The sequence below is a fragment of the Salvia hispanica genome, chromosome 2 (genome assembly GCF_029641045.1).
Source record: "Salvia hispanica isolate PSC_SH4W2 chromosome 2, Shi_PSC_v1, whole genome shotgun sequence".
NCBI lineage: Eukaryota > Viridiplantae > Streptophyta > Magnoliopsida > Lamiales > Lamiaceae > Salvia > Salvia hispanica.
Window position 1 is genome coordinate 35,490,929 of NC_142693.1, and position 17,473 is coordinate 35,508,401.

At 34.5% G+C, this 17,473-nt stretch overlaps 2 protein-coding genes and 1 pseudogene across 3 annotated transcripts; 1 reads left to right on the plus strand and 2 right to left on the minus strand.

Annotated features, from left to right (window-relative positions):
• Positions 1-1,653: 1,653 nt before the first annotated feature.
• On the minus strand, positions 1,654-5,354 carry LOC125200759 (calcium-dependent protein kinase 10-like). Its single transcript, XM_048098518.2, has 7 exons — positions 4,547-5,354; positions 4,168-4,311; positions 3,939-4,091; positions 2,865-2,980; positions 2,524-2,691; positions 2,218-2,448; positions 1,654-2,128 (listed from the first exon to the last, which is right to left on the minus strand). The coding sequence occupies exons 1-7, from the start codon at positions 5,187-5,189 to the stop codon at positions 1,955-1,957; spliced, it is 1,629 nt and encodes a 542-aa protein (XP_047954475.1). The 5' UTR covers positions 5,190-5,354; the 3' UTR covers positions 1,654-1,954.
• Positions 5,355-7,813: 2,459 nt separating this feature from the next.
• LOC125216672 (altered inheritance rate of mitochondria protein 25-like) lies at positions 7,814-13,596 on the minus strand (annotated as a pseudogene). Its single transcript, XR_016135792.1, has 12 exons — positions 12,364-13,596; positions 11,749-12,271; positions 11,452-11,538; positions 9,817-9,858; positions 9,657-9,701; positions 9,394-9,459; positions 9,231-9,287; positions 9,042-9,103; positions 8,837-8,957; positions 8,580-8,651; positions 8,399-8,505; positions 7,814-8,221 (listed from the first exon to the last, which is right to left on the minus strand). The product of XR_016135792.1 is annotated as an altered inheritance rate of mitochondria protein 25-like (transcript).
• A 2,231-nt stretch (positions 13,597-15,827) lies between these two features.
• On the plus strand, positions 15,828-16,868 carry LOC148932276 (putative germin-like protein 2-1). Its single transcript, XM_089065687.1, has 2 exons — positions 15,828-15,990; positions 16,087-16,868. Exons 1-2 carry the CDS (start codon positions 15,870-15,872, stop codon positions 16,650-16,652), a joined length of 687 nt encoding a protein of 228 aa, XP_088921813.1. The 5' UTR covers positions 15,828-15,869; the 3' UTR covers positions 16,653-16,868.
• Positions 16,869-17,473: the final 605 nt, after the last annotated feature.

Sequence of the window (17,473 nt, forward strand, 5' to 3'; positions counted from 1 at the left end):
GCATTAAAAATTTTAAATGGAATTCTCCAAGTAGCGCTTACCGAAGATAACCCTTCAAAAGTTTGGTGCCAAAATAAAACAAATCTGATAATATTGGGCCAAAAAAATATTCTAATGTCGATTTAAAGTTATTAGTAATAGTTTGAAAGTGATGGAATAAATTGAATAGCGTATAAAGTATTAAAATAGATCTCAATGTTTGATTAAAGGAAGAAGATCTGTATCAAGATTTTCTTAATTTAAATATGGTAAAAAAAATAATGAATCATAATGACCGGTCCAAATTCACTAATTGTGTCGATGTGTGAGGAAAAAACCTAACACAATAATTCATGTTATATGATGTTAGGGTTTAGGGCTAAAGGGGTATCTTTTATTACTTCTCAAAAGTGAAATATACCTTACCAAAATACAAAAGAAAAAATGTATAGAAAGGTAAATGATTTAAAAAATATAAAATAATAGTACAAAAGGCATAAAAATACATAAAGTGTAATACTTTTTAAAATAAAATAATAGTACAAAATGCATTAAAGTACACAAAGTGTAATACTTTCTCAAATACATTCCCTCTTGGAAAATAATTTTTCATAAAAAGAAGACAAATATGATAGTTATAAGATTTTACCTCTCCATTTACCTCACCCCTTTGAGATGCTAAAAGTATATGTTAAAACAATAAATAACAACTTAGTTGGTACGACTTAATTATCATAAATTGTTGATCATCATGTAACACTACGACCATGTTTGGTTGGCGGGAAGTAAAGTTGACAAGGAAAATGATTCCTGGGAAAATGAATCTTGGGAATATGATCTCTAGTAACTTTACTTTCCTGTGTTTCGAGAATATCAAAATTTTAAATTTATACTTAATTTAAACACCAAACTAAAAATATGTACTTATTATTTTTTTATATATAAAAAAAATAATATTATAAATTTTTAATAAATTATTAGTTGTAAATAATAATAATTGTATTATTATATTTATTATTACGATGGATAGTTTAAATATGGATTATCCATCATAATATATAATAATATAATTATAATTATAGTTACATGGAGTATTATACTCATTTATTATAATTGAATAAATTTTATAAATTAAAATTGCACTCTGACTTTATTGATTAATTATTAATTTATAAAATATAATAATTATTATTCATTATACAATTTATATTATATAATTATATTTTAATTATTAATAAATTTTTAATTAATATTATAAATTATTATAAAATATAGTTATAATTATGATAATTTTAATTATAGTTATTTATTATAGTGAAATTAAGTATAATTTATAATTTTAAATTACTTTTAAAACATAATAATAATAATAATAATAATAATAATAATAATAATAATAATAATAATAATAATAATAATAATAATAAAACTATACTGTATTGCTTAAATATGTAAGAATCTTGAAACTGGTAAAAAGAATACCTACGAAATCTTAGAAAGTTGTACTAACTTTCCTTATTCTCGGATTCTGATTACTTTCCCAGTTTGATTAAAAACCGAATCAAACACATGAATTTAAAATTTGAGGAATCAGATTACTTTCCCAGACAGAATCCTGACAATCAAACATGACCTACGTGTAATCATTAAGCGCAAAAATATGTACAGAGAGCATTGCACAATGAAGGGTAGGGAAGCTCCAATATCATGAGTGTATAACGTCTCCAATCAACAAAAAAATCAACTATGGTGGTTAACAAAAGGCACACTGCATATACAAGGAACAAGATAAAAACACAATAAAAAAAGACATCTTTATCAATAACATACCCTAACAACAACACAAAGAAACTAAGATGCATCATCACCTCAAAGGACCAAACTGAGTTACCTGAAGCTCCAGCACTTGAGAAGCTTCATATTTTCAAGCCACGCAAGATATTGAGTCGAGCAAGACTAGTGTGATCAAAACCTTTTAGACTACAACCGTTTGACCTGTGAACCCATCCTGGAGCTGCAGAGACCCATCTTTCATCAGGTTAAGGCTTAAGCTCTTGAACCTTTCTCTTGAATATTGTCGCGAAGCCTTTCTCCAGTCCGTTCCCGTCTTCATCATTGCAACAAACTCATCATAGCTAATTTTCCCATCCTGAAACAAGTAGATACATTTCAAAACTAATCCTCCACATGCTTTTAAGGATTCAATCATGTACTCCATTTAAGTAAGATTTTTCGAACCTTGTCAGTGTCAACTTCCCGCATGATGTCATTGAGTACCTCAACATCCGTCTCTCCTGACTCATCAACTAAAGCTTCTCGTAGTTCGTCTAGTTCTATGTACCCACTCCCGTCTTTGTCAAAGAACATAAATGCTCTGCGGAAGTGTTCGTCATTCTCCATCCTCTGTAAGTGGATGGTAACAGCAACGAACTCTCCATAGTCCAATACTCCATTTCCGTCCACATCAGCCTTTGAATATCATTCTATTAGGCCCTGCTAACAGGTTATAGTATGCAGTCTGCATAATAAGAGCAGGACACTTACCACATCCATCAGCAACCTCATTTCAGGCTCAGCCAGCTGAGAACCAACTTTCCTTAAACCAGTTTTTAGTTCATCAAACGTAACCTTCCCATCATTGTCGGTATCCATTAAAGCGAACATGTCTCTAATTACTTCTATCTCTTCAACGGACAAATGTTCTGCTATCACCTATTCAGTCATATGAGAAAAACTGAATTTTAGGTTACATCATCTATATACCAAGACTTTCTATTTGGTCATTATATATATGTATTACAGCTTTAGTTTCAGCAGCAGAACAATACTTTCTCCCTTTCTCCCTTATATATATGAGCACAAATTTATGAGAATGATATGCTTACCCTCAATGCTCTCTTTTTGAATCTATTCATGACTGAGAATTGCTTGAGTCTTGCCCTTACTACATCTCCAAGTGGAACATTCGAAGCTTTCTTTGCGTTCTGTATCCATGGGTGATCTAACAAAGACAATAAACGAGAGAAGTATAGGTCAGAAGCGTCACATGAACCAAATGCAGCAAATAGATCACGTCTTGTATACTCTCTCGTCTCCATTCAATAATTGGTTAACTATAGTTTACAGGGCAACTCAGTGGACTCTGGTGCAGCTTAGTAGTGCCCAGTAAACTGTAAACATGGAATTAGTTACGAAAAACAGAACCCAACTCAGCATGATATGGTATTTAGTTAGTTTACCACCAAATTTGAATTTCAGATTACCCAAAGGCCAGTTCTTTATACTTCCTACCAGTGTCAGACTATCAGCTGTACTCCTAATAGTCCCAATCATTTTACCTAATAGTTTATGAATCACCAGTTAGAGAGTCAAAGACACACTGGATTTGATCAATACAGTAGATTTGTAAAATTGCTTTTTATAAGAAAACGTAGCACAAGAAATTATATAGGTCTTCTCTAACGTTTTAAATCTTGAACACTTAAAAGCCAGAAAAAGGGCTTTTCCCTTTTGACTGTGCAAGAGGCAGTCAGTCACTCTTCTGATTTCCAAAATTGCTCCGTGAAACACTGGCCATGGCCATACACCTAGCAGCTACTGGATAGTCGAGAACGGTGAACACCAAGGATTCCATTGCTGCAATCTCTAAAGTCACCAAAAATTCATCCTAAAACATCATGATCAGCATACAGGCTGTACATGGCTATGCAAACTATCATCTGAAAACACCTTTCTTTTATTTATTGCTATTGCCACTTTAACACTTGCTTTTCCACATCCTAAATCTTTACAGAAAGTTAACATTTTTGCACGCTTAATGCCTCTTTAATCTTTTCCTCTCACAGACAAACCCATCATCATTTGCAAGACAAGAGAATCACATGCAGCATAGATCAATCACGCCGCCACCACCACACTTTTCCATCATCATAACTTTTCAAACAGTAATCGATACTCACCAAGAACTTGCTGGGCAGTCAGGCGCTTTTTCGGATCCGGCTCCAACATCTGCCTAACAAGACTCTTTGCAGTCTCAGAAACTTGAGGCCATGGTTCCCTCTTGAAATCAATCACTCCTCTCAAGATTGCCAGTGCAACACCTTGCTCAGATTCTGAAGCACAGTTATGGCATAAAACTACAAATAAACTCAGCAAAACACATCAAACCGATTGAGGAAGACGAAGTACCTGCCCAGAAAGGGGGAACTCCACATAACAAAATGTAAAGAATGACACCAGCACTCCATATATCAACTTCAGGTCCATAATTTCTCTTCAGCACCTCCGGCGCCATGTAGTAAGGACTTCCCACGATCTCAGAGAACTTCTCACCTGATTCAAATTCTTCTTAATTTATTAAATAGACAAAAAACTTCATAGAAGAGAGATTTTGTAAGCTGGTATGAACTGTAGAGAAATCCTAAATCACTGAAATGATAGAGAATTGGGATACAAAACCTCTTTCTAAATTAGAACTCACGCCGAACTGTGAAAACCCTAAATTGAAAGGGGGGAAAAGAAAACCACTTGGTGAATTAGGCGTATTAGGAGAGAGAGATTGTCTGACCAGGCTTGAAGAAGACCGACAAGCCAAAATCGATGGCTTTGAGAGCCGAATTCTCCTTCTTATTCGCGAAGAGGAAGTTCTCCGGCTTCAAATCGCGATGCATAACCCCATGCTGGTGGCACATCCTGACCACCTCGGCGACCGTCCGGGCGACGCCGGCCGCCGCGCGCTCGCTGTAGTGGCCGCGCGCGACGATCCGATCGAAGAGCTCCCCGCCCTCGCAGAGCTCCATGACGAGGTGCACGGCCTCGCTGTCCTCGTAGGTGGCGCGCAGCTTGACGACGTTGAGGTGGTCCGGCAGGCTGGACATGATGGCGACCTCGCGGCGGACGTCCTCGACGTCGACGGCGGTGCGCAGCTTCTTCTTGGAGATGGACTTGCAGGCGAGCGCCTCGCGCGTCTCGCGGTCGGTGCAGAGGTAGGTGACGCCGAACTCGCCGCGGCCGAGCTCGCGCCCCAGGATGTACTTGTCGGAGATCCTGGTGCGCGGGATGAAGTCCTTGAGCACGCGCACCGGCGACGGGGATTGGGCGTAGGGATTGGGGTGGCGCTCGCGCGCTTTTTTGTTGCCTCTTGGAGTGGAGGGGCCTGGCGTTGGGGGCGCCCCTTCGGGGGCTCGGATGCACGCGTTGCAGTTTCCCATGGTTGTGGTGGCGCCGCCGTCAGCGGTGGTCGGAGGAAGAGAGCATGGCGATGGCGATGGCGATGGCGAACAAGAAAGAGATAAAAACAGAAGACAAGTCTTCGATGAGAAAACGCGGGTCAAATTGATGAATTTTTCGCATTTGAAAAAACAAATGTCACATAATTCAAAATATTTTTGTTTCTAGTGATATAACAAAGCAACGGCCAAATTTATAAAATTAGTTTCAAGTTTTCTTGTATGAATTTGCTTATAAATTAATGTAACATTTTATTTGAATCTTCGCTAATTGGTCACAAAAACTTAAAATTATGTCAAAAGTCGGTATATTTCATTACTTATAAAGTTGGTTGTATAAATCACAATTTTTAACAAATATGTGAATTTCCTATAGTGATTATTACTTGAAAATTAGAGGCCAAATATTAAATACTATTGATTGTTACTTGGATATAAGTAAAGCTTATATAGAATTTTTTTAATACACGTCTATTTAAGAAATGATACATATGTCGCCACATGAGATTAAATAATTCATATTAGTTTTAGCAATAATCACTTTGAAAAATTCGCACAATTGTTAAAGTTCATTATTTATTCAATCAATTTTAAATATTGTGGAATATATCAAATTTTGATAATAATTCATGATTTTTCTGATCAATTATCCTTGAAATTTTTTAGAGAAATGTGCAAATTTTCAATTACTATACGAGGCATGGACTAGTAGATGAGAGAGGGATTTATGTGATGATAGACAATGATAATGAAATTATCTTGAGATGGAAGATTGGGTGTGGTGGTGTAAAAGGTCAGCATTTGCATTTCACTTTGATGGATGAAAAGGCGAATATTTAAATAAAGACTAACGAAATTGTATGTAAATTAAACATTGTTTACTTGGTGGCTTTGATAACCGAGTCATCCCAATAATGACACCTACCAACCAGTTGCATGATTAGTTCAAACACAATCATGAACATAGATTAATTTCCTGTTTTTCATTTTCCATAGTTTATTGCTTTTCTATATTCTATGTTATTCAAGTTTATTAAAAAAATTTAAATATTATTTCAATACTATATTGTAATTTTAATATATAATCTTTGATTTCAGAGCTCACAACGGCATTCTATGAGAGGAACACGCAATCGCAACTTTGCAGTTGAATCCTCACGTAATATTAAAATGGTAAAAATGGAACTAAAATAACTATATAAGGCTAAACACTAATTATCAACGGAAGCTAAATAAAATTAAGAGCTACTAGAAACATTATCATATCGTGGGTTTTTTAATAAAAATGTAGGGAAAGGTGTTTCTTTCAATATTGTAATGAGAGATTAGGAATTGATGAAATGGAATAATAGTTGTTGAATGAGGTCGTTAACCAGTTACACTTTATTTGTTTCTGACGACATTTTGGTCTATATAACCTACCTAACAATGGAAAATCCATTCTCCCGAATCTTATCTTATATAGTAGTAGTAGTAGTAATATTTTATTTCATTGTTTTTAAAGCTTTTTAACGTGTATATGCACATATAAGTTTATTGATTAAGAAGGATAGAAGGATTACTAAGAATGTGACATCGTCTCACTATTGAATAACAAAAGAATAAATGAAGTAAATGATCTTAAACTATAAAGTGGTATAAAATCTAAATGGTTAATTTATGTTTTTTTCTCAATTTAACATGTTATTCCCCTTTGTCGTAATTCATTTAGAATTTACTATGGATTGGCTTTTGATGAAAGCATGAAATTGGTGGAGTCAGATGAAGTATATGAAAATAAATTAAAATGAAACATTGTCATTATCTTCAATTATCAAATAAGGTCGACCCATAATGCAATATATATAATGAATAGAAAAGGAATAAAACAAATTATTGATGTTTTGGTATCTAGCAGTCTAGCACTAGAAGTTTATAACTAGGCCCGATTTATGTACGAAATCGTAAAAGTTAACAAAATTATGTGTTTGCTCGTTTTAGTAAATTTAATTTATTTGTTGCCAATGTACATATCATATATTCTATTGTAGTATTCGATATAACTAAAGAGGGTGTCTTCTCCCCCTAATCTGGACTCCATACGATATTCTCGAATGACTTGACTATTTAGAAAAATGAGATAATACATCATTTATTGAGTTCTTAATATCTAGTGAGTATCATTATAGGCCTAAAAAGGCTACTACTAACTACATGAATAAAATACTTAATAAGACAAACATTGGCGAAATATAGAATCTCATGCTAATAACAAGTTGACTGCAACATAAATAGGATCTCATCAATAAGAAGACAAAAAAAAAAGAAAAAAGAAATGGAAGTGAAGAAGAGAGATTGATAATTTACAATGATGGAAATCAAAGGCGGCAGACATGGTAAATTCGGATTATTGACGAACTATTCTGTTACGAATTAGTGACTAACATTTTTCAGTTGCTTATCCGTCACTAATTCCTGAAATTTCCGCTGCCATCACTAATTCCGTCACTAATCAGCATTTTTTTGGTAGTGTATAGTATCAATTTCAATATTTAGGTGACCGTTGGAGTTGGCCCAACTACCTTCAAAAGTCAAGAAAAACATGTAACAAGTCTTGGACACATGTATAAAATATATAAAATCCCAAGTAGCTCAAAATCGACTAATCAACAAGCAAATAGCAAGATGCAAACAAAGCTCGCGCAACAGAGGTGCACAACTAACTAATCCTGTGATTATCCAAGACTTCGACACCGACACATGATGGAAGCCATGATAACTTTTCGCTGCTTCGGATGAAATTGGAAAGGGCATAAATAAAGCATTCAGCTGAGGTTCATGCTCAAAAATTTAAGATTTTGTGAACAGCCTGTAGTACATTTTTTTTCACAGCCACTCATTGGCAGTGAAAAGCATCAAAAGAATATGTTTAACCAATGTGATGAAAGGCCAAGTTGCAAAACTGACATAATTCGGTGCTCAATCCCCTTGCCAGCCAACTCTAAAAAAATTCAGCCACCATAAAGAGAAATCCCCTGATAAGAACAAGCAAGTTATACAACTGTTCAGCATGTTTTCAGCTGAAATCAAGTGGGGAGTTCTGCTAGTACTTCAAGAAAGTGGAAAAGCACACCCTACTAGACTAAATCTGAACCTTCTTTACTAAAGATGAATATGAATGTCTAAAGGTATACAGAAAACCAGTATCTTACCAGCCTCCGTGTCTGGAGAAGTAGTCATTATCAAGTGAAACAGCCAGGGCCACAGCTACTGCTCTCTCTGATAGAGTCAAGGAACGATCAACGTTCAGCTCTTGCACCTACAAACGCGGAAACATGATTGAGAAATTCACTATTTAAATAAAACCATATGCTACTTATACAGTGAGTTTACCTCTGCTGCAGGCGCAACACCTGAATCAGAGCTCCCAAACCGGATCACATACTGACCAGCATCCGAAAAAATCTGCACAACATATGTGATTGTTCTTCTAATCAGCAGATCTATCACCAACATAGACAATATGAGACCATATCCCTTCTTATCCAGTCACACCATATTAACATAAATGGTAAATCTAGCTTTCCATTTTGTGATAAGTGAAAAAAATCCGGTCAATCCCCTTGACTACATGAATCAAGTAAAATAACCTCAAATCCAACACCCCTCCAGTCACGGTCTATCTCTGCCAACACATTTCCATCAATGTCCTTTAAAGTGAAATTCCAATTCCACAACCCAGGGTTCTCAACAACTGCAAATTGCTTATCCCTGAGAGAGAGAGAGGCAGCAGATCAACATCACATGTTTGGGAGATTCCGTGAATATATTGGGTGTGGAACTAAAATTACATACCCCAAGTACAAGTCATAAATTCTCCTCCACAGATGCCATCTTCTGTGAACAACACCAATTTCCTGACAGGAAAGAAGTAAAATAATAAATGACATTAAGTCCAAGAAAATCTCTGCTAGTTCTAAAAGCTTGGATTTAGGCTCAATTGTTAGATTAAAGACCCAAAATAAAACATGATGAGAACCATACTTTTCCGTTTATCTCTGTGTATATTGAACTGGTGATCCACCAAAAGGGCCTTCGAACCTACTTGGAACCAGTTTTACAAAGGAAAACAATTAGTGCCCATCGTACACCCAAAAGAGGCATCCAAGTGCAGGTCAAAGTAATGAGAACATTAAAAAGTTATTACCGTAAAGAGCTCATTGCCCGATCCATCAGTAATGTATGCAATGAAAGGCCGTCTTAAGCCAAGCAACTGCAGGAAAAAGTATTGCAATCATCAAACAGAACTGATGCCCTAAAAGGAACAAGAAGTGAGGAAAAATAAAAGCAATAACCAAAAAACACCATACTCAATAATGACAATTTAAAAAGCATTTATCGAGTAAAAGTGTAAAACTGAAGAAATGATCAAGAAGGAGAAAACTATGGACGTCAGAACACAAGTAATACCTGTCTTTCAATCATATTGCTTTGCTCGCGTATGAAACCTACAGGCTACAATTAAAATGTTAAGTAATTACTATTACTGAATCCAATATCAGTAAGTTTCCTTAAACCAGCACCAAATGAATGGTAAACCACAAGGGAGTAAAACCAAGAACAGACGTACCGCTTGAGGGTAGCAGACATCAACCATTGCATATCGGTTTTCCTGCACAAAGACACACCTCATTAGAAAAGAAAACTAGAGCAATGCATTTGTACATGAAAAAATATACTAGATCAGAAATGAATTGAAGGCTATGGAACTGAAGAGGCTCTACTAGATACTTCAGATAGCATTTTATTGTCCAATCTATTTACGTAACCATCTGGTAGAAACCAGCATCCTCTAGTTGAGACCTAGTCAGACTTTTGAAAGAAAAAAAAAAGCAACTGTAAGCTAATAGTCAGAAATGGTGTCCTATCAAAACAGAAAGTATAATAAAACAGCAACTGATGCAGTTATCAAAACTAAAAAAATATCAAAATATCAACGTTCTCATTATTTATCATAGTGAGATGAATAGAGTTGCTTTTTCTTCCAACTGAGATGTCATGTTAGAGCATCTCCAGCCATTACACTATACTCAAACCCATTTTAGTGTAAATGTCACACCAAATATTGATTTTGCTCCAACCATTTACACTAAACTCAAACCCAAAAGAATATTCTTCACCCACTAACTTTTTATATTTTTCAATCATACCTATATATTTTATTTAAATTACACACTAACCCCACGACACTTTGTCAATATCTTAAATTAAATTAAATAATATAATATAAGTTTTATTAATTAATAAAACTAAATATTAAATATATTATTTATTAATTAAAAATTTTAGAAAATTTAAATACTATAAAAAATATTACAATATACACATAAAATAACTAAAACTTAAAATTAAAATTAATTGAAAAATACCACAAGTACATAAAATATACTACAACGTACACATAAAATAACTAAAACTCAATGTTCGAATTTCGCATATTGTTCCCACATAAAATTATGTTTCTCTATTTTAGACTTTCTATATTATGTATTATATTAATTATTAATGTTTAACTATTTTTTGTCATATTTGATAGCATAAAGTAACGGCTATTTTGAATAAATTTGAATAAAGTAACTATTTTTTGTTTCTCTGTATTGGAACGGCTCTTTGTTAAGAAAATAATAAATTATTTTTTTCCAATTATGTTGAATAATATAATAAATATGGGCCAGCCCACTATTTAATAACTAATCAAATATTAATAAGATTAGATTAGGTTATAAACACGTCTTCTTCTCCATGCCGTCGCTGCTTCTCTCTGTAAGTTTTTCTTTTCCGTATTTTAATTTCTCCCTTCACTTCTTCTATTTTGATAAATATGAATTGATTTAGACTTGAATGCAATAACTCAAACTATGAAAAGTGTTTTTGGTATACTTTTAGTGCAAACCTAAAGATAGGTATTTTTTCTTCAAAAACCTATAATGGGATTGGTTTTGCAGTACTGTTGGAGGTAATATTCTACTGCATTTTAGGTTTTGCAGTACTGTTGGAGATGGTCTTAGCCACCAATGCTAACAGCATATGCTAGTTGATAAGCAACTTTGTCCACCAGCATCCAAATTATGATAGTGTCACCATGAAAATGGTGGAAACACAGTTTTCCCTCAGTATCATATTATAAATATAGCATTATAGCAAAAGGGACAAGATGTCAAGAATTTTGCTGATGTGTGAAGAGTTCTTAAATCTTACAGCTTACCTGCTCAAAACCTAGAACCAAGTTGGCCCATTCTATATCCCTGGTAATCAGTAGATTGGATCTTGCAAGAAGAGGTGCCACCTTGGACTGAAATGAAGTTTTTGGTCAAGTCAATTTACACAGAAGCATTGAGCATCATGATGTTTGACCTAAATAAATTACTACTGGTACTGGAATTGCAGTGATATAATAACTAACAAAATGCCACTAATGTCCAACAAACATATATCTCGTAAAACTTCAAAGAAATTAAGAAAATAAGTGTTGTGTTCACCAAATGGAACATGATAACATTACCTCTTCCAAGGACATTGGTTCTAATGTACCAGTGATTGATTGGCTGGTAGGTGGTTGCTTAAGACCTGACTTCACTTTGTCATAAGACTTCTTATCTAAAGCGCCAGAAAGCATTCTTTCAATAAGCCCAGGAAAAGTTCGGCTCAGCTATCGTCTCACCACTGCTATTGGATTTAAGAACTTTATGCCTTCGTTTCACAGTAGGCCATGTCTTCTTTTTATCAGCAAGCCCGAGTCGTACAAAGAAGTCCCTACTCAAGTCCGGATCATTTTGCATACTATGCACATATCGATGTGATGTATTTTTACTCCCAAACACTGTCCCCACTTGAACACACGGCAGATTGAACATCCATGAAGTCTTTCTTTGCACGTGGTATCGTCCTTCTTCCTGTGGAGAATAGAACCTCTTTCCAACAGATGGAATTCCATTCTGATCCCTCACTGTACGACACAGTGGTCTGGTGCACCTAGAGTGGTCCTTAACACCCCCCCACGCCTTTGTCCAGTTCATCTAAACAAACTGGAAATATGAATTGTACAATAAATATGAATTTCATTTACACCATACATATTTACATTAGATCAAGCAATATTCCTGTTTCAAAATCTTACCTTTATTGTTAGGCAAATCATTTTTCTCCAGCATCCAGTTCCAATGGTTACTCATGTAAGGATAAATTTTACTCCCACGATTTAACGTACTAGTTAAATAATATGCGTAAACACTTCTCACAGACACATTTTGGGGGGAAAATATATGTTGAACAGAATCGACATTCATTTCCATACACATAGAAGCCTGATTCAGGCTTTATTTTAGGTTGAACGATTCTCAGTAAGAAAATTATGAATTACATGTAAAAGTTTATGACAACATCATCCTCAATGAAGATAAAAGAATGCATGTTTAAGGATATTGGATGGCAGCAAAAACATAAGTGAGTGAGTGAAGGTGATAACACTATAATAGAGTAGATTGAAGTAATTGATATCCAAAGGCAAACATATGTTGAGGCTTCATATCTATGTGACCAGAAGAAGCCAAGTGTCTGATTACCCATAGGTTAGTTCTGCTTCGTCATTATATAGTCAGATTCAAAATATTGTCGAAATGCTATGACTTTGTCCAATACAACAGATAATCGTTTCCCCATGAAAACATCTAGGAATGACAAGAAACTGTTTTGGACTAAAAACATGCTAATACTGAGCGCGCAACTATTTGAGAGCAAATTGTGACGTAGAAGCAACTAAGCAAAAACTCAATGCAACGAGACAAACACGAATTTAGCCATTTGTCCGTGGTAAAAAAGTTTCTGAATGCATTTTATTGACAATAAAATACTAACATTATTCATATTAAAACATACTTTAGATGATAAAGGGAAAACAGTAATGATCAGCAGCCGTATTGAATTGTATTGGGGGAGAAGTATCAATTGTTTGAATGAATAATTACGTTTACAGAGATCACCCTTTATAGAGGGGATGAAGTAGTGAGCAAGAAATACAGAAATCCCATGGTATCCTCCTAATTTTGTTCGCATCTTCTAACACACCCCCTCAAGTTAAGTAACGGGATTTCCGAAACTTAACAACGCAACTGGCCAAATTTGTAAAATTACTTTGAAGTTTTCTATGAATTTGAATATAAGTTACTGTAACATTTTATTGAATCTTCGGTAATTGGTCAAAAAAAAATAAAAGTTATGTCAAAATTTAGTATTCGGTTGTATAAATCACAATCTTTAACAATTATGTGAATTTCCTATAGTAAATAATATGGATTGTTACTTTAAAATTAATAAGCCTACATAGGACTTTAACATATGCCACTATACGAGATTAAATAATTTCATTGGTTTTTAAAGCTTTTTAACGTGCATATGCATTTATAAGTTTATTGATTAAGAAAGATAGAAGGATTACTTAAAAGTGACATCGTTTCACTATTGAGTATTGAATAACAATCCACTACAGCCTTTTTTGCCAAAAAAATATGGAGTAAATGATCTTAAACTTTAAAGTGGTATAAAATCTAAATGGATAATATATGTGTTTTTTCTCAATTTAATCCCCTTGGTTGTAATTCATTTAGAATTTACGATGGATTGGCTTTTAATGAAAGCATGAAGTTGGTGGAGTCAGCTAAAGTACATGAAAATAAATTAAAATGAAACATTGTCATTATCTTCAATTTATAATAAATAAGGTTGACCCATAATGCAATAAATAAATAAGAGAAAAGGAATAAAACAAATTATTGATGTTCTGGTATCTAGCACCAGAAGTTTATAACTAGGTCCGAGTAAAAGTTAACAAAATTCTATGTTTGGTCGTTTTAGTAAATTTGATTTGTTTGTTGCGAATGTAATTATCATATATTCTATTGTATTCGACATACTATATTTTTAAAATAACTAAAGAGGGTGTCTTCTCCCCCTAATCCGTACTCCTTACCATAATCTCGAATGACTTGACTATTTAGAAAAATGAGATAATACATCATTCATTGAGTTCTTAATATCTAGTGAGTATCATTATAGGCATAAAAAGGCTACAAAGTACTAACTACATGAATAAAATACTTATAAGACAAACATTGGCGAAATAAAGAACCTCATGCAAATAAGAAATTTACTGCAACATAAATAGGATCTCATCAAATAAGAAGACAAAAAAATTAAGAAATGGTGGTGAAGAAGAGGGACTGATAATTAGATTGAGAAATAGAGTAACAATAGATGTCTCAGTGTTTTATGTATAGAATAAGAACTGTTTATCAACTAAACTGGATTTTATTGTAAATGTATTAGTAATATGGTCTTAACATTGGGTAAGTGAAAATTGTCTACCCAAATTTTGGATAAAACACCATCCACTTACCCAAATCGAGAAAGAGTTTTGGTAACCATATAAACCTAAGGACTATTTGTGGGTCGGAATTTACTTAAATTGAGTTATTATTAGGTAGGAGTATATCAATTTCAATATTTAGGTGACTGTTGGAGTTGGCCCAACTACCTTCAAAAGTGAAGAAAAACTTGTAATAAGTCTTGGACACGTGTATAAAATATGTAAATTGAGAAATCTCAAATCTTATTGCACTAAATCTAAGTTAATTACATACCTATCCACCAATTCTTAAAGGCGGCGACAAGCTTGGTTGTCTCTCGCAAATCTTCAGCGGCGTGATTATGAAAGCTCAAGGATTTTAGGCTAATTGTGAAAGGGTGTAGGGCTGTGCGGGTTGGGCATAGTTAGTTGTTAATGCAAAAAATAAAAAGAGCCCAACAAACAATAAATTAAGTGGCCCAAAATAAGCCCAAATCCAATCGTCTTTCTTCCCCAATTAGCATTTACGCTACAGAACAGAAGTTACAGAGCAGCGGCGGCGCGGAATCCGGTCGGAGCGCGGCGGTATAAGGGGGGATCGGGGTCTGGTGGCGGCTGTGTAGTTCCGTCAGTGTGTTAGTTTATCTATTTTCAGCTGGCAAATTTTGACGAATTACGTTTCCTAGATCCATGACAATCCATTATCCATCACTATACTGTTTCAATAGCTGGGACACATATGCAAGTTAAATGTAAAACTAATGCAAATTAAATTAGACTGAATTAATCCATACAACTATAAATTAAGTTTATGACCACTTTATTAGAGTAATATATTCCGCAGTGTATATCAATCATATCTAGAGAAGGTTAAAACAGCATATACTTCTTTTCTTGTAATTCTGTTTATTTTAGTGCACAAATGCATGCTTATTTTGTTGGCTACGGTGAAAATGAAAGATCAACAGCCTTGACTTGCAAATTCAAAGCAGGTGAGTCAATTAACTTTATCATAGAAGAAGTCTAATATGATTACGTATTTAAATACGAAATGTATTAGGTAATTTAGGAATTAGATTATATGATGAAATTACAGGAAGCTGATCAAAAGTTAATTAAAAGTTAAAAACTTACCTTGACGGTATCAACTCAGTTTTTTTTCAAATAAAAAAAAAGTTGAAAAATTGATGAATTTTCTCCTATAAAAAGGATCGCTTCTCATGCTTAGCTTCCCATCACAGAAAAGAAATATACAAGCCAATATCATTATTTAGCCAACCAAAATGAAGACGGGTTTTAGTTTGTGCGCCATTTTGCTTGTTTCATGGGCTTCGATCGCCTATGCATCAGACCCAGGCCAACTTCAGGATTTCTGTGTTGCTGTTCCTGATTCCAGCTCAGCAGGTATGATATTATCCGCTTTAGGTCAAATCTTTATATTTTGTTTCTCAAAATATCTCATAGAACTAATGAGGTTAGGAAACACTTACTTGCATGCAGTTTTTGTGAACGGGAAGTTCTGCAAGGACCCGAACATGGTAGTCGCGGATGATTTCCTAAGACAGGGTCTAAACAATGCCGGAAACACGTCCAATCAGCTCGGATCGGCCGTGACCGCAGTCAACGTCAACCAGCTCCCCGGGCTCAACACACTGGGCGTTTCCCTAGCTCGCCTCGACTTTGCCCCTTACGGGATCAACCCACCACACACCCACCCGCGTGCCACCGAAGCCTTCCTCTTGATGGAAGGCACTCTCTACGTGGGGTTCGTCACTTCCAACCCGGCCGATCCGGCCCAGAAGAACAAGCTCTTCACCAAGTATTTGTACCCGGGAGATGTCTTCGTCTTCCCACAGGGTCTCATCCACTTCCAGTTCAACGTTGGCAAAACCAACGCGGTTGCATTTGCCGGCTTCGGCAGCCAGAATCCGGGTACCATCACCATTGCCAACGCGGTTTTCGGGTCGGACCCCAAGATCAACCCGGATGTGTTGGCCAAGGCTTTCCAAGTTGAGAAGAACATTATTGATTACCTTCAGGCTCAATTTTGGTCCAATAATAACTAAAACTTATGCATCTAACAACATATATTGTGTCCTTTTAATTCAATAAATTAGAATGTTTACTCGTTATATCTGCTTGACTTGGAACACTTTTGTGTTTCCGACTATATTATATAGTAATCATGTGATGGTTCAATTGTTTGGCCTAAGTAAAGTACTCCTAATAAATAAAATTCTTCATGTATCATCTTTTTTTTGTAATTAAATCTGCATTGAACCTGGTTGTTTCCTTTCCATTTATTTTGTTTGCTTTGCATTTATTCATTTGAATAGACAACCTCCAACTGGATCAACTCACACAAAGTCGAACAAAACAACTTTTTGTTAGAATAAACTTATTAGGACAGAATCGTTAAATAAGTCATTAAGTAGCTGCTAGAATATAAATGGTCAAAAACTTATTAAAATACTAGTACTGCAAAAGTTTTAATATGACGCAATGAAACATAAGTAATACTTCTACTAGGAGTACTAATTATTGTACAAAATGAAACAAAGACTTAAAATCTGTTTGACATAGATAATTAGTAGTTTAGTACTACGTCTACATCTGTAAAAAAAAATAGACTAATTTTATAATTTTAGGATATTCAAATTCTAAATATGAAATGTTTTAAACAAATACTAACACTACATTTCTCCTATTATATAGAATTGTTATGCAGAATACATAATTCATGTGAGCATATTATTATTATGTGATATCATTCTCGTTAATTTTCATTTAGTCCATAATAACGTTATTTAATTTGTTTATACATGTACGTTGATTTCAGTGACTCAAAAATTTAAGTCGCTAGTTATCTAAATCATTAATAAATCTA